The 17,974-nt window shown below is 40.2% G+C and overlaps 1 protein-coding gene across 39 annotated transcripts in view; it reads left to right on the top strand.

The window, feature by feature from the left end:
- Window positions 1-17,974, top strand: part of LOC122447855 (ankyrin repeat domain-containing protein 26-like) — a 933,540-nt gene that overhangs the window by 19,873 nt on the left and 895,693 nt on the right. For 38 of the 39 annotated variants that reach the window (XR_006271428.1, XR_006271430.1, XR_006271421.1 and 35 more), the window contains 3 exons: window positions 10,973-11,069; window positions 13,690-13,718; window positions 13,814-13,886. Coding sequence is in view for 20 of the 39 variants with exons in the window: in XM_043478546.1 (XP_043334481.1) it covers window positions 10,973-11,069; window positions 13,690-13,718; window positions 13,814-13,886 (199 nt within the window). In the remaining 19 variants the exon portion in view is untranslated. The remainder of the gene's footprint in view (window positions 1-10,972; window positions 11,070-13,689; window positions 13,719-13,813; window positions 13,887-17,974) is intronic. The other variant, XM_043478538.1, reaches the window with a different exon arrangement.

Below are 17,974 nucleotides of genomic sequence, written 5' to 3'. Positions count from 1 at the left end.
GATTTATAAATATTGGCATACTAAGTATCCTGTTATGAAAGAAAAGAATTACAAAGCACTGAGGAAAAATAACTAGATGAATATGAAGATGGGGAGGAGGATGAAGGGGAAGAATTCCTTTAAGAAGGACAAGATGAATATAAGATGGAATGAGGGTGAAGATGAGACAGATTATTATACAAACACAGCAGAAATAGTGGGAGTAAGTCTGACCAGGAACTGTATATTATAAATATGCAAGAAATTATTTCAAATTCAGCTCAAGAAGAGAAAGTGAGGTCGTGAAAAAAGGATGCTCATACTCTTTGAATGACACATAGCTTATTTTTATGAAGAACTGAAAGAAAATGTGTTCCTTATTTTTTTTTGGTGTTTGTTTTCGACGGTGGTGGTGGTTCTTGTGTTTTCCTTCAGTTGAAGTGTAGTCCGTTTAAAATACCGTGTAAGTTTCAGGTGTACAGCAAGGTGATTTGTTTATACTTGTATATGTATATATGTTTTTTGAATATAGTTCCCTCTGAAAGTTCATGTAAATTTGAAGTGATTTCTCTTTTTAAAAAATTTATCACTTTGAAATTAACGAAGCGATGTCTTCTATTTAACCTAGCAAAACTTTCATTTAGAGACAATTCAAGATGAGCCCTGTTTTTGGAGACGTATTATGAATTAAGAATTTTTGGCCCTTCTGTTTCTTGTGGTTTCTAACTTCAGTTCAGTCCAGTCACTCAGTCGTGTCCGATGCTAAATACTTAATGTACTTATCTGATTTTTCTTACTGTTTGCTATAATCTTGGTGGGTGTTTTAGATCTTTCTGAAAATAGAGGAAATAAACAAGCATTTTGTCTATTCTTTTTACTAAAATTCTGATTTATAATTTTATAAATGAGATTCTTAATCTCTCTTCATTAAATTATAAAATTTTTAGCTGCAACAGTCTGAAAGAAGAAATGTAGAAGTATATTTTTTCCTCTGGAGAGATTCTGATTTTTTTTTTTTTTCTGAATGTCAGCAAATAATGAGTAATTACATACATTAAATGAATGAAATCACCATTTATGCTTTTTTCTTATATAGACTACTTGTTATTATAAAACCATAAGCAAAGAAAAATTACCACCAGAGTTTTTAAAATTATCTGTGGAAGATATTTTTTCTTTTAAAAATATTTCTAGCAACATGTACATTCCATGTTTTTTTTATGTTAATTGGAGGCTTTACAATATTGTGATTTTGACATACATCGACATGAATCAGCCATGCTTGTACATGTGTTGCCCAACCTGAACTCCTCTCCCACCTCCCTCCCCATCCCATCCCTCTGGGTCATCCCAGTGCACCAGCTGTTTGCACCCTGTCTCATGCATCGAACCTGGACTGGCGATCTGTTTCACATATGATAATATACATGTTTCAGTGCTATTCTCTCAAATCATCCCACCCTCGCCTTCTCCCATAGAGTCCAAAAGACTATTCTTTACATCTGTGTCTCTTTTTCTGTCTCACATATAGAGTTATCATTACTATCTTTCTAAATTCCATATATGTGTGATAGTATACTGTACTGGTGTTTTTCTTTCTGGCTTACTTCACTCTGTATAATAGGCTCCAGTTTCATCCACCTCATTAGAGCTGACTCAAATGTATTCTTTTTAATGGCTGAGTAATATTCCATTGTGTATATGTACCACAGCTTTCTTATCCATTTGTCTGCTGATGGACATCCAGGTTGTTTCCATGTCCTGGCTATTATAAACAGTGCTGTGATGAACATTGGGGTACACGTGTCTCTTTCAGTTCTGGTTTCCTCGGTGTGTATGCCCAGAAGTGGGATTGCTGGGTCATATGGCAGTTCTGTTTCCAATTTTTAAAGGAATCTCCACACTGTTCTCCATAGTGGCTGTACAAGCTTGCATTCCCACCAACAATGTAAGAGGGTTCCATTTTCTGCATACCCTCTCCAGCATTTATTGTTTGTAGACTCTAGGATAGCAGCCATTCTGAATGTCCTGAGATCGTACCTCATGGTGGTTTTGATTTGCATTTTTCTGATAATGAGTGATGTTGAGCATCTTTTCATGTGTTTGTTAGTCATCTGTATGTCTTCTTTGGAGAAATGTCTGTTTAGTTCCTTGGCCCATTTTTTGATGGAGTCATTTATTTTTCTGGAATTGAGCTGTAGGAGCTGCTTGTATATTTTTGAGATTAATTCTTTGTCAGTTGCTTCATTTGCTATTATTTTCTCCCATTCTGAAGGCTGTCTTTTCACCTTGCTTGTAGTTTCCTTTGTTGTTCAACAGCTTTTAAGTTTCATTATGTCCCATTTGTTTATTTTTGCTTTCATTTCCAATATTCTGGGAGGTTGGTCATAGAGGATCTTGCTGTGATTTATGTTGGAGAGTGTTTTGCCTATGTTCTCCTCTAGGAGTTTTATAGTTTCTGGTCTTACATTTAGATCTTTAATCCATTTTGAGTTTATTTTTGTGTATGGTGTTAGAAAGTGTTCTAGTTTCATTCTTTTACAAGTGGTTGACCAGTTTTCCCAGCACCACTTGTTAAAGAGATTGTCTTTTCTCCTATATTCTTGCCTCCTTCGTTATCGATTAGGTGTCCATAGGTGCATGGACTTATCTCTGGCTTTCTATTTTGTTCCATTGATCTATATTTCTGTCTTTGTGCCAGTACCATACTGTCTTGATGACTATAGCTTTGTAGTATAGCCTGAAGTCAGGCAGGTTGATTCCTCCAGTTCCATTCTTCTTTCTCAAGATTACTTTGTTATTCGAGGTTTTTTTGTATTTCCATACAAATTCTGATATTATTTGTTCTAGTTCTGTGAGAAATACCGTTGGTAGCTTGATAGCAATTGCATTGAATCTATAGATTTCTTTGGATAATATACTCATTTTCACTACATTGATTCTTCCAATCCATGAACATGGTATATTTCTCCATCTATTTGTGTCCTCTTTGATTTCTTTCAACAGTGTTTTTATAGTTTTCTATATATAGGTCTTTTGTTTCTTTAGGTAGATATATTCCTAAGTATTTTATTCTTTTTGTTGCAATGGTGAATGGAATTGTTTCCTTAATTTCTCTTTCTGTTTTCTCATTGTTCATGTATAGGAATATAAGGGATTTCTATGTGCTAATTTTATATCCTGTAACTTTACTATATTCATTATTAGCTCTAGTAATTTTCTGGTGGAGTCTTTAGGGTTTTCTATGTAGAGGATCATGTCATCTGCAAATGGCAAGAGTTTTACGTCTTCCTTTCCAATCTGGATTCCTATTATTTCTTTTTCTGCTCTGATTGCTGTGGCCAAAACTTCCAAAACTATGTTGAATAGTGGTGGTGAGAGTGGGCACCCATGTCTTGTCCCTGACTTTAGGGGAAATGCTTTCAAGTTTTCACCATTGAGGATAATGTTTGCTGTGGGTTTGTCATATGAAGCTTTTATTATTTTGTGGTATGTTCCTTCTGTTCCTGCTTTCTGGAGAGTTTTGATCATAAATGGATGTTGAATTTTGTTGAAGGCTTTCTCTGCATCTATTGAGATAATCATATGATTTTTATCTTTCAATCTGTTAATTGTATTACATTGTATTACATTGATTGATTTGCGGCTATTGAAGAATCCTTGCATCCCTGGGATAAAACCCATTTCGTCATGATGTGTGATCTTTTTAATATGCTATTGGATTCTGTTTGCTAGACTGTTGTTAAGGATTTTTGCATCTATGTTCATCAGTGATATTGACCTGTAGTTTTCTTTTTTGTTGGCATCTTTGTCTGGTTTTGGTATTAGGGTAATGGTGGCCTCATAGAATGAGTTTGGAAGTTTACCTTCCTCTGCAAATTTCTGGAAGAGTTTGAGTAGGATAGGTGTTAGTTGTTCTCTAAATCTTTGGTCGAATTCAGCTGTGACGCCGTTTGGTGTTGGGCTTTTGTCTGCTGGAAGATTTCTGATTACAGTTTCGATTTCCATGCTTGTGATGGGTCTGTTGAGATTTTCCATTTCTTCCAGGTTCAGTTTTGGAAAGTTATACTTTTTTAAGGATTTGTCCATTCCTTCCAACTTGCCCGTTTTATTGGCATATAGTTGCTGATAGTAGTCTCTTATGATCCTTTGTATTTCTGTGTTGTCTGTTGTGATTTTTCCATTTTCATTTCTAATTTTGTTGGTTTGATGTTTCTCCCTTTGTTTCTTGATGAGTCTGGCTAATGGTTTGTCAATTTATCTTCTCAAAGAACCAGCTTTTAGCTTTGTTTATTTTTGCTATGGTCTCTTGTTTCTTTTGCATTTCTTTCTGCCCTAATTTTTAAGATTTCTTTCCTTCTACTAACCCTGGGGTTCTTCATTTCTTCCTTTTCTAGTTGCTTTATGTGTAGAGTTAGGTTATTTATTTGACTTTTATCTTGTTTCTTGAGGTAAGCCTGTATTGCTATGAGCCTTCCCCTTAGCACTGCTTTTACAGTGTCCCATAGGTTTTGGGTTGTTTTGTTTTCATTCTCATTCATTTCTATGCATTTTTTGATTTCTTCTGTGATTTGTTGGTTATTCAGAAACGTGTTGTTCAGCCTCCATATGTTGGAATATTTAATAGTTTTTCTCCTGTAATTGACATCTAATCTTACTGCATTGTGGTCAGAAAAGATGCTTGGAAAGATTTCAATTTTTTTAAATTTACCAAGTCTAGATTTATGGCCCAGGATGTGCTCTATCCTGGAGAAGGTTCCATGTGCACTTGAGAAAAAGATGAAATTCATTCTTTTGGGGTGAAATGTCCTATAGATAGCAATTAGGTCTAACTGGTCCATTGTATCATTTAAAGTTTGTGTTTCCTTGTTAATTTTCTGTTTAGCTGATTTATCCATAGGTGTGAGTGGGGTATTAAAGTCTCCCACTATTACTGTGTTATTGTTAATTTCCCCTTTTATACCTGTTAGCGTTTGCCTTACATATTGCAGTGCTCCTATGTTAGTGCATATATATTTATAATTGTTATATCTTCTCGGGTTGATCTGTTGGTCATTATGGAGTTTCCTTCTTTGACTCTTTCACAGCCTTTATCTGAAAGTCTATTTTATCTGAGATAAGTATTGCTGCTACTGCTTTTTTTTTTTTTTGGTCTCTATTTGCATGGAATATCTTTTTCCAGCCCTTCACTTTCGGTCTATATGTGTCCCTTGTTTTGAGGTGGGTCTTCTGTAGACAACATACATAGGGGTCTTGTTTTTGTACCCATTCAGCCAGTCTTTGTCTTTTGGTTGGGGCATTCAACCCATTTACATTTAAGGTAATTATTGATAAGTATGATCCCATTGCCATTTACTTTGTTGTTTTGGGTTCGAGTTTATACACCCTTTCTGTGTTTCCTGTCTAGAGAAGATCCTTTAGCATTTGTTGAAGAGCTGGTTTGGTGGTGCTGAATTCTCTCAGCTTTTGCTTTTCTGTGAAGCTTTTGATTTCTCCTTCATATTTGAATGAGATCCTTGCTGGGTTCAGTAATCTGGGTTGTAGGTTTTTCTCTTTCATCACTTTAAGTATGTCCTGCCATTCCCTTCTGGCCTGAAGAGTTTCTATTGAAAGATCAGCTGTTATCCTTATGGGAATCCTCTTGTGTGTTATTTGTTGTTTTTCCCTTGCTGCTTTTAATATTTGTTCTTTGTGTTTAATCATAGTTAATTTGATTAATATGTGTCTTGGGATGTTTTGCCTTGGGTTTATCCTGTTTGGGAATCTCTGGGTTTCCTGGACTTGGATATGACTATTTCCGTCCCCATTTTAGCAAAGTTTTCAACTATTATCACCTCAAGTATTTTCTTATGGCCTTTGTTTTTATCTTCTTCTTCTGTGACTCCTCTGATTCAAATGTTGGGGCATTTAGCATTATCCCAGAGGTCTCTGAGGTTGTCCTCATTTGTTTTAGTTCCTTTTTCTTTTTTCCTGTCTGCTTCATTTATTTCTACCATTCTATCTTCCACCTCACTTATCCTACCTTCTGCCTCCGCTATTCTACCGTTGGTTCCCTCCAGAGTGTTTGTTATCTCATTTACTGCATTATTCATTATTTATTGACTCTTTTTTATTTCTTCTAGGTCCTTGTTAAACATTTCTTGCATGTTCTCAATCCTTGTCTCCAGGCTATTTATCTGTAACTCCATTTTGTTTTCAAGATTTTGGATCATTTTTACTATCATTATTTTGAATTCTTTTTCAGGTAGACTCCCTATCTCCTCCTCTTTTGTTTGGTTTGGTGGGCATTTATCATATTCCTTTACCTGCTGAGTATTTCTCTGCTTTTTCATCTTGTTTAGATTGCTGTGTTTGGAGTGGCCTTTCAGTATTTTGGCAGTTTGTGGTTCCTCTTTATTGTGGAGGTTCCTCACTGTGGGTGGGGTTGGACGATTGGCTTGTCAAGGTTTCCTGGTTAGGGAAACTTGCATCAGTGTTCTGGTGGGTGGAGCTGGATTTCTTCTCTCTGGAGTGCCTTGAAGTGTCCAGTAGTGAGTTTTTGAGATGTGCATGGGTTTGGTGTGACTTTGGGCAGCCTGTATATTGATGCTCAGGGCTATGTTCCTGTGTTGCTGGAGAATTTGTGTGGTTTGTCTTGCTCTGGAACCTATTGGCTCTTGGGTGGTGCTTGGCTTCAGTGTAGGTATGGAGGCTTTTGGATGAGCTCTTATCGATTAATGTTCCCAGGAATCAGGAGTTCTCTGGTGTTCTCAGGTTTTGGAATTCAGCCTCCTGCCTCTGGTTTTCAGTCTCACTCTTACAGTAGCGTCAAGACTTCTCCATGTATACAGCACCAATGATAAAACATCTAGGCTAATGATGAAAAGCTTCTCCACAGTGAGGGACACCCAGAGAGGTACACAGAGTTACATAGAGACGAGAAGAGGGAGGAGGGAGATAGAGGTGACCAGGAGGAGAAGAGGGGGCATCAAAAAGGGAGAGAACAAGCTAGTCAGTAATCAATTCCCTATGTGCTCTCCATAGTCTGGACCCCTCGGAGAGGTTCATGGAGTTACACAGAGAAGAGAAGAGGGAGGAAGGAGACAGAGGTGACCAGGAGGAGAAAAGGGAGAATCAAAAGGAGAGAGACAGATCCAGCCACTAATCAGTTCCCTAAGTGTTCTCCGCAGCCCAGAACACACAGAGAGATTCACAGAGTTGGGTACAGAAAACAAGGGTGAGGGAGGAGATAGAGGTGGCCTGTTGGAGACAAGGGAGAGTCAAAAGGGGGAGAGAGCAATCAAGCCAGTAATCACACTCCCAAGTAAAAATGGGTACTGAAGATTGGGTTCTTAAAGGTGCAAAATTGATAACAAATACCAAAAAGCAGAGATTAAAAATGTAGAGTAGAGGTTAGACTCTCAAAAATACAATATTAAGAAAACAAAGCAAAGTCACAATAATTATAAAATATACATATGAAGTTTGCTTTAAAAATAGGGTCTTTTTTTTTTTTTTTTCAAGGTAACAGTAGGTTACAAAAAGGAAAATTAAAGGAGTAATGTCACGGGACGTTCAGCTTTAAGGGATCCAAGATGTTATTCTTTTCTTTTGGGTGTCGTTTCTCAAGGATTCTCTATTCCTTATCAGTTCCTGTAAAACCGGAACGAGCAGAGCTGCATGCAGTTCTCGGGACTGAGATCATGAGAAAGGGCACCTGCTTGGATTCCGTTCAGCGACTCCCTTCAGTGACCTTACTTAAATGTAATCTATTCAGTTATGCTCCTCTTACTCAGGATATGGAATGCTATTTGGCCCTTTGAAGATTGTTATTTGCTTGGCTTTGTTTTTGCTCAGTTTTCTTTACTGCCTAAAGCTGCCTTGTGTGAAGATATATAAACATGCTTTTCTGCAAATAAAGCACCCTTGGTTCACTTGAGACTTGGGTCCCCTGCAATCTTCTTCTCGTTGAATCCAGTCCCCAGAACCCGGTCTACAAAGACTGTAACAGAGTAACAGAGGACTTAAAAATAAAAAATTTTTTTAAATATTTAAAAAATGATACTAGTAAAAATTTATCTAGGAATTTCTCTTGAGCTGTTGTGGGCAGTGTGGGGTCAGTTCAGTTTCAGATAGTTCCTTGATCCAGCTTATACTTTTCAAGATCTATAGGCCCCTTCCAATGTAGTCGCTGCTAACTCCAGGGTTTTCATCTGTTGCACCTGTCACTTCCAAAGAGGTTCCGTTTATTTTAGCTTCTTCTGTTTGCTGGTCTCTTCAGTGTCTAATTTCCATCCTGACACAAGGGGGTGAAGGTGGTCACTTATTTAGGCTCACCTGTTCAGTCCTGCTGTGGGCACGGAGGAACACTGCGAACAAACATCACCGGCGTGTGTGGGGAGTGCGCACAGTGTCTCGGCCGCACTGGGTTTGTCTCCGCTCATGGCGCGTGCGCTTTCCCAGTCTACACTTCTCAGGCTCTAGGATTCTCTGCCAGGGAACTATCTGAGGCAGGCCTGGGTTGCGTGCACTTCCCAGGTCTAAGCCACTCAGGTTCAGGTTCTTCTCGGATACTCCACAAAGGTGCAGACTGGGTTGGGCCTGCGTTTTGGGCCCTTCCCAGGTCCGAGCAGCTCAGGCGACCAGGTGCTTGGGGAGCGCAGTCTCCCCAGGTGGGGACTGCATCTTACCACCTCCTGGATCCCAGCCGCTTGGTTTCCTGGGTGTCAGCGGGCACGCCTGTCTCAGGTGTGCCGTGTGTCTCTTCTGGGGAACTGATCTCTGGATGTGATCTTCCAGGCGGAAGTCAACCATCCTGAATCCCAAGAAGTTTTGGTTAGCGACTGGGTGCCTGCTTGCAGTTTGGTAGAGGATGCCTCTCTGGGGCCGAGTTTACCCCTTTCCAGCTGTGGCTGCCCCCCTCCTGCCTCCCTGTCTCAGGCAGAGGGGATGGGCTGATCCACAGCCGGCTAGCTCTCTTCTGGTATTCGCTCAGTCCTTTGTTCTGTGAGCGGGCCTGGCAGTGCCTTACGTTAGGGCTTTTCACAGGATAGTTCTCTCTCTCTCTCTCTTTTTCTCTCTCTCTCTCTGGCTATCCCACAGTTTGGGTTGCTATCTCATGTTAGTTCCCTCAGATTCCCCTCACGGCATTCAGGCCCAGTCCTTACCCTAAGCAGTGCAGCCGGAGCCTCCCTGTTCAGCCCTCACTTGCTGGTGGCAGGTGCGGGCACTGGGAGTTGCAGTTAGGCATGTAATCTGTGGATTTTATTTATTTATTTATTTTTCTTCCTGGTTATGTTGCCCTCAGAGATTCCAAAACTCCACACAACCCGCCAGTGAGAGTGTTTCCTGCTGTTTGGAAACTTCTCCTTTTTAAGACTCCCTTCCTGGGATGGATCTCTGTCCCTACCTCTTTTGGCTCTCTGTTTATCTTTTATATTTTGTCCTACCTCCTTTTGAAGACAATGGGCTGGCTTTCTGGGTGCCTGATGTCCTCTGCCAGTATTCAGATGTTGTTTGTGGAATTTGCTCAGTGTTCAAATATTCTTTTGATGAATTTGTAGGGGAGAAAGTGGTCTCCCCATCCTATCCCTCTGCCATCTTAGGACCCCCCCCCCATATTATTTCTAAGAAATAAATTCATTTATTCTTAATTGAAGGATAATTGCTTTCCAGAATTTTGTTGTTTCCTGTCAGACATCAACAAGAATCAGCCAGAGGTACACCCATGTCCCCTCCCTCCCAAAACCCCCTCCAATCTCCCTCTCCATCCCATCCGTCTAGATTGTTGCAGAGCCCTTCTTTGAGTTCCCCGAGTGATAGAGCAAATTCCCATTGGCTATCTAGTTTACATATGGAATTGTAAGTTTCCATGTTACTCTTTCCATCCATCTCACCCTCTCCCTCTTCCCCTTCCCCCATGTCTATAAGTCTGTTCTCTATGTCTGTTTCTCCATTGCTGCCCTGCAAATAAATTCGTCAGTACCATCTTTCTAGATTCCATACATAAATGCTGTAGTATATGATATTTATATTTCTCTTTCTGACTTACTTCACTATGTATACTAGGCTCTAGGTTCATCCACCTCATTAGAACTGACTCAGATGTGTTCCTTTTTACAGCTGAGTAATGTTCCTTTGTATATATGTACCACCACATCTTCATCCATTCATCTGTCAATGGCCATCTAGGTTGCTTCCATGTTCTAGCTATCATAAATAGTGCTGCAATGAACTTCGGGTGCATGTGTCTTTTTCCATTTTGGTTTCCTCAGGGTATATTCCTAGAAGTGGAATTGCTGGGTTATGTGGTGGTTTTATTCCTAGTTTCTTCAGGAATCTTCATATCATCTTCCATAGTGGTTGTATCAATTTACCTTCCCACCAGCCATGCAGGAGGGTTCTCTTTCCCCCACACCCTCTCCAGCATTCATTGTTTGTAGACTTTTGGATGATGGCCATTCTGACTGGTGTCAGGTGGTATCTCATTGTAGTTTTGATTTTCATTTCGATTGTGTGTTTTTTGTTTTTTTTTTACCACATCGATGTTGACAAGGTAGTGCTTGAACCTTGAATGTATTACTACATTTGGATTGTCAGGTTGATCTGCAAGGAACATTTGAAGAGAAGCAAAAGCATGAGGAATAGTAATAAATATGTGGGGCTGTAATAACAGCAGTTAGCTTTAGTGATGTTTTAGTAAGCACAAACCATTTTGGCTAGCTTAAGTAGCACGTGCAGAGTACCTTTATGGCAGCTGTACTTGAAGCAACATAAAGTAACGTTGCCCTGTTTGAAGGTGGCAGCTATGGAAGGAGATAAGAAGGGCCTGATCTCTTAGATGTGGCAGCCAGTGCTTGGTGATGCAGCACCGTGTTAGGATTCAGCATCCTGGTTCTGTCACATAGCAACTGTGGGATCTTGGCAAAACCTGTTAACCGGGTTAAAAGTAGGGTACTTTCTTCAGAAGGGATTAGGAACTCTTCCTGCAGCTCATTGTTATCATTCATTCTAGCAGAGTATCTCTGAGAGCCTGCCACAGAAGTATGTGGATCATTTACCTGGAGCTTCTGGTCAAAGAGGAAAAAAGACATTAAATGGACAAGTAGAAGGTAAGAACTGTATTTTACTGAAAAATCATTTGACAGAACATTGATTGAAAATGGGAATGCTGATACATTCTACTAGGCAAAGAAAATCACCTGTCAGATGGGTAATGAGAAAAAAGATGAGAAAAGGAGGGCAATTATGTATCTTATCAGGTGTCTACCACAGATTACATTGAGAATCCAGTTTAAGGAGCTAAATTATTAGTTCTTAGACTTATCTCGCGGTCCAATGTTTAAGAGTCCGGAGACACTCCAATGCAGGGGGTGCAGTTTCGATCCCTGCTCAGGAAATTAAGATTCCAAGTGACACATGACCAAAAACAAATTATGAGTTCTGTTTCAAGATACTCCACAAGCTAAGGAAGGTCAAGAAAGAAGAGGCAAGAGGGAATGAAGGATGAGAGAGACAGAGGGTACAGGGAGGACATGAAGAAAGGAAGCACAGGTCTGTGCGGGAAGGGAGCAATAAGTAATGAAGGTCTTTAGATAAAGGGAGAGTATTTGACATGGACGATGAATTTGAAGTGAGCTTCCGGCACCAAAACTTGTCAGAGAACAACAGCAAAGTTCTCCCCTCTTCCTGTTTTACTTGTTATTAGGAAGACATTCAGAACTGAGGTCCCTAGGCATGCAGAGCTGTGTTTTGTCCTTTGTGGAGGAGTGCGGGCATAGGTGCTCAGCTGTAAATGTGTGCAAATTGATGTCTAATGAAATGTCGCTGCTTTCTAGGATGGTGTCACATGGGACAAAACAAGAGAACTAGAAAGGAGGAGAGAGCAGGGGGTGTGATGGGGAGACCAAGGAAACCACAGCCTCCTAGAGAGTCCACTGGAAGGTTTCCAACTTCTAATGCCATTTCAGTTTGGGGGATTGTGTTCACATGAAGAAACAGAGGCTGAGCTTTCAGGAGAATGAATTAAGTTGAAATCATATAGAAGCAGACTCCCGTGTAGACCAGAGTTTCTCAAATGTTAATTAGTCGCTTGAGGACCATGTGTGAAGTGCACATGCTGAGCAGGAGGTCTGAGAATCTGCGTTTCTAACAAGCTCTCCGAGTAGCAAGGGTGTAGCCTTGGGTTTAGAGCAGTCTGGAAGAAGAGCATTGGATAGTGCAGGACATAACAGGATCAAGGAAAAGCATTATCTTGTCTTTCTTTCTGAGCGTGTTTGTAGCCAGAGTTTTTAAGCAAACTCTGTTTTTAAGCGTGTTTCAGCAAAATGTTGAAGTAGCAGTTATAGGTGGAAGATATCATTGCTAAGCAAAGAGGGAGAAAGAAATGGTAGGGATGATCCATAGAAAGGATGCCAAGGGGGAACATTTAAGTCTACAGATCCAGAGATTACCATTTAGAGAGGAGAAACTCTAGTGAAAGGACAAAGGGAGGAAAGGAAGGCCTTAGGGAGGTGAGTTTGGAGTTGATGAGGACACTTGAGAGAACTCCTTCTAGATGACTTCAGTGTATTTACCCTGAAAAGAGATAAGATCATTATTGCTCCAGAGAATCCTGGAGGTGGGAGGGGGTGCTAGAAGTGGGGGAAACCGCAGCCCCTCCGAGTAACTCTTAGGCATCAAAGATATATGTTCTGCTGGTATTTGTTATTCAAATTAGATTAATTTGAAAAAGGAAGCATTGACTTTTTTTTTATATAAAGATAGCTGATTCTTTGAAAGTTGTTTCATAGAAATTCTTTGAAGCATTAGCATGATGTACCAAACCAAACTAAATTTTGAAGCCAAACAGATTAAAAGGATTTGTTCCCTAAATGCTAGAAATACTTTTAATAAATACTACACTGATTTTGAAACATGCAAGATTTTAAATTTCTAATAATTCTGTGGCAACTAAATGTATGATTTCTTTTTTGATAATTGTATTTCAATATTGAGAATTTATTATACATTATTTCCTAGATGTGTCTTATATACCATCTTGCATGAGTGGATCGAGAAACTGAGATGGCTAAACTAGAGGAGCCAAGACATGTAGGCATAGCCCACATGGATATGGGGAAAAAAATGAATATTTTTATGAGCCATTTTTCTACAAATGTATATGCAGGCTAATCAGTTCATTACTCTGTCTTTGATGAGAAATGAATTATACATTCTGGTGAACTGTCATCCCAACTGTGCACTTGTTAAAAGACTGGACAGATTGAAGAACATGATAAATACTTATCACATAATAGTGTAAATGATAACTGCCGTGTCGCATTCAAGATATGCTCTTGCATTGTACCATCAGCTTTCACGTTTATCTTCTTGGTTCATGACTTGCTCCTCTGCTTAAGATCCATTTTCTCCTCATCAGTCAGCATGTTCCCATTGGTCTATGTGCACGTTAATGTTTTATAAAGCCATTGAAAACGTAATGTTACTTTTGAAATCTTAACTGCACGTTTTGGTGAACCTGTGTCCCTATTTCTTCTTCACTATCTTTAGTGGATTCATATGCCTGTCTTACCAGTGTCCCTAAATCCCCCTAAAAAGAAGACACTAGAGCTGAATGTATTCATTGCCAAGGCAGAGCGTGAAGATCCTGCTCGGTACTAAGTCTGCATGGATGTACAGTTGGCTTTCATGTTTACATGTGATTGACTCTGTGTCCCTTTTTCCTTTTAGATTCTCCTGGGAAATACCCTAACGTGAAGGTAGAAACGTTTATGATTTTATCTTGAATTTTGAACTGTGGATTGTTGCATATGTACGTTATTTAGTAATCAACTTGTCTCCAAACCCCATTCAGCCAACAGTCAGAATGAAAGATTCTGTTCCTAATCAAACAGTCAGAATGAAGGATTTACAGACATCCAGTTCAGGTAAATTTTGCAGTACACAGTTAACTCTAGAAAGAGGGACACTGAAATATTTGAAATGCTCAGTCTTCATACTTCTAACGTTTTCTTTGCAAATTTAATTGAAGAATTAGACATACATAAGGCAAATGTTATTGTTGATACCTGTGTTTTGAAACAAAGGATATTTACAAGCATAAGAACAAGAAATTTTTAAATTGTAAGCTTCAACTCAAGATGTTTCTGTATATGTTTCAATACCATGAAGTTCTCAGTTTGGAATCTCTATACTTCTCAGGAAACTCTCAGAGATTAAATTTTAGACTCTATGTCTTTTCCAGTGTCCAAAAATGCTTGTTTGAACTCTAAACTTTCCCTAGAGTAAAACTTCACTTGCTAATATGTCAGTTGTATATCACCTTATAATTATTTCATTATAGTGTTGTTACACAGGTGAATGTAGGCAAATGCGATGTTTCAATTAGCAGACTGTGTGTGTGTGTTTTTGTGTGTGTGTGTGTTTGTGTGTGAGTTTGTGGTGTCTTTGATTATTAGAAGTAGTGGAAGTAATCATACTTTAATGACTATTTGATAGACATAATATTTGAAAGAGTGATTCTGAAAGTTGTTGGCTTTAGGATCCTATTATACTTCTAAAAATGACTGAGAATTCCAAGGCACTTCTGTTTCTGTCTATTGATGTTTACTGTGTGGAGTTCAGTTGAGTTCAGTCACTCAGTCGTGTACGACTCTTTGCAATCCCATGGACTGCAGCATACCAGGCTGTCCATCAGAACTCCCTGAGTTTACTCAGAATCAAGTCCATCAGGTCGGTGATGCCATCCAACCATCTCATCCCCTGTGTTCCACTTCTCCTCCCACCTTCAGTCTTGCCAGCATCAGGGTCTTTTCCTGAGTCAGTTCTTCACATCAGCTTCAGCATCAGTCCTTTCAGTGAATATTCAGGACTGAATTCCCTTCGGATGGACTGGTTGGATCTCCTTGCAGTCCAAGGGACTCTGAAGAGTCTTCTCCAACACCACAGTTCAAAAGAATCAATTCTTCAGTGTGCAGCTTTCTGTACAGTCCAACTCTCACATCCATATATGACTACTGGAAAAACCATAGCTTTGACGAGACAGACTGATGTTGGCAATGTAATGTCTCTGCTTTTTAATATGCTGTCAAGGTTGGTCATAGCTTTTCTTCCAAGGATCAAGTGTCTTTTAATTTCATGGGTGCAGTCACTGTCTGCAGTGATTTTGGAGCCCTCCAGAGCAAAGTCCGTCACTGTTTCCATTCTTTCCCCATCTATTTGCATGAAGGGATGGGACTGGATGCCAAGATCTTGGTTTTTTGAATGTTGAGTTTTAAAGCAACCTTTTCACTCTCCTCTTTCACTTTCATCCAAAGGCTCTTTAGTTCTTCGATTTCTACTATAAGGGTGGTGTCAGCTACATATCTGTGGTTATTGATATTTCTCCCGGCTATCTTGATTTCAGCTTGGGCTTCATCCAGCCTGGCATTTTGCATGATGTACTCTGTGTATAAGTTAAATAAGCAGAGTGACAATATACAGTCTTGACGTACTCCTTTCCCTATTTGGAATCAGTCTATTGTTCCATGTCCAGTTCTAACTGTTGCTTCTTGACCTGCATACAGATTTCTCAGGAGGCAGGTCAGGTGGTCTGGTATTCCCATCTCTTTAAGAATTTTCCAGTTTGTTGTGATCCACGCAGTTAAAAGCTTTGGGGTGTTCAATAATGCAGAAGTAGATGTTTTTCTGGAACTCTCTTGCCTTTTCGATGATCCAACGGATGTTAGCAATTTGATCTCTGGTTCCTCTGCCTTTTCTAAATCCAGCTTGAGTATCTGGAAGTTCATGTTTCATGTGCTGTTGAGGCCTTGCCTGGAGAATTTTGAGCATTACTTTGCTAGCGTGTGAAATGAGTGCAACTGTGTGGTAGTTTGAGCACTCCTTGGCATTGCCTTTCATTGGGATTGGAATGAAAACTGACCATTTCCAGTCCTGTGGCCACTGCTGAGATTTCCAGATTTGCTGGCATGTTGAGTGCAGCACTTTATAGCATCATCTGTTAGGATTTTAATTAGATCAGCTGCAATTCCATCACCTCCACTAGCTTTGTTTCTAGTGATGCTTCCTAAGGCCCACTTGACTTCACATTCCCGGATGTCTGGCTCTAAGGAAAGGATCACACCATCCTGCTTATCTGGATCATGAAGATCTTTTCTGTATATTTTTTTTTGTGTGTTTTTATCACTTTTTCTTAATATTTTCTCCATCTGTTAGGTCCATACCATTTCTGTCTTTTATTGTGCCCATTTTTGCATGAAATGTTCCCTTGGTATCTCTTACTTTCTTGAGGAGATCTCTAGTCTTTCCCATTCTGTTTTTTTCCTCTATTTCTTTTCATTGATCACTGAGAAAAGCTTTCTTATCTCTCCTTGCTATTCTTTGGAACTCTGCATTCAAATGGGTATATCTTTCCTATTCTCCCTTGCCTTTAGCTTCTCCTCTTTTCTCAGCTATGTGTAAGGCCTCCTCAGACAACCAGTTTGCCTTTTTGCATTGCTTTTTCTCTGGGATGTTCTTGATCAGTGCCTCCTGTACAATGTCATGAATCTCCATCCATAGATCTTCAGACACTCTGTCTATCAAAACTAATCCCTTGAATCTATTTGTCATGTCCACTGTATTATCCTAAGGGATTTGATTTAGGTCATACCTGGATTGTCTAGTGGTTTTCCCTACTTTCTTCAATTTAAGTCTGAATTTGGTAATAAGCAGTTCATGATCTGAGCTACAGTCAGCTCCCGGTCTTGTTTTTGCTGACTGTATAGAGCGTCTCCATCTTTGGCTGCAACAAATAGAATCAGTCTGATTTTGTCATTGACCATCTGGTGATGTCCGTGTGTAGAGTTTTCTCTTGTGTTGTTGGAAGAGGGTGTTTGCTATGACCAGTACGTTCTCTTAGCAAAGCTCTGTTCACCTTTGTCCTGCTTCACTGTGTACTCCAAGGCCAAATTTACCTGTTACTCCAGGTATCTCGTGAATTCCTACTTGTATATTCCAGTCCCCTATAATGAAAAGAACACCTGTTTTGGGTGTTAGTTCTAGAAGGTCTTGTAGGTCATCATAGAACAGTTCAGCTTCAGCTTGTTCAGCATTACTGGTCAGAGCATAGACTTGCATTACTGTGATATTTTTGAGATTGCATTCAAGTACTGCATTTGGGACTCTTGTTGACTCTAATGGCTACACCATTTCCTCTAAGGGATTCTTGCCCACAGTAGTAGGCATAATGGTCATCAGAGTTAAATTCACCCATTCTAGTCCATTTGGGTGCTCTCCTGGTAGCTCAGTTGGTAAAGAATCTACTGTTAGAAAACGCCGCGGGAAGAAAAAGCCACCTCTAAGGACCGCTGATGAAGGCCTTTATTGGGCGGTCGCTCTCGGGCAGAACTCCCGGGGGCGGGTGAGCGAGGAGACAAAGGGAGTCTGCGAGGTATGAGGGTTGGGGAGAGGTTTTATAGCCAGGGCCAGCGTCCAAGCCAGGTCTTCCCATATAAGGAAGAAAGCGCGGGCTACAGCGGCGGTTGGTGTCCAAGGGCTCCGTGTCGGCACCTGATTGGGCCAGGCTGCAGGGGGCCGGCCCCTGGAAGTTTAGCCAGCCTCCGGAACTTGCCTGCAGCACTTTTCCGGGGCATACCTCAACATGCCCGACCTTTCATCTACCTGCAGTGCAGGAGACCTATGTTCGATGCCTGGGTCAGGAAGATCTCCTGGGGAAGGAAATGGCAACCCACTCCAGCATTCTTGCTTGGAAAATCCTATCGCCAGAGGAGTCTGGCGAGCTACAAATAGCCCATGGGGTCATAAGCGTCGGACACGACTTACGGACGAAACCACAAACCAGTCCATTTTAGTTCACTGATTCCTAAAATGTCCATGTTCACTCTTGCCATTTCCTGTTTGACCACTTCCAATTTGCCTTAATTCATGGACCTAACATTCCAGGTTCCTATGCTTTGTACAGCCTTGGACTTGACTCCCATCACCAGTCACATCCACAGCTACGTGTTGTTTTTGC

Source organism: Cervus canadensis, chromosome 10 (genome assembly GCF_019320065.1).
Source record: "Cervus canadensis isolate Bull #8, Minnesota chromosome 10, ASM1932006v1, whole genome shotgun sequence".
NCBI classification, from domain to species: Eukaryota; Metazoa; Chordata; class Mammalia; order Artiodactyla; family Cervidae; genus Cervus; species Cervus canadensis.
Note: the sequence above shows the minus strand (reverse complement) of the source record. Positions and strands in the feature narration are given on the sequence as shown.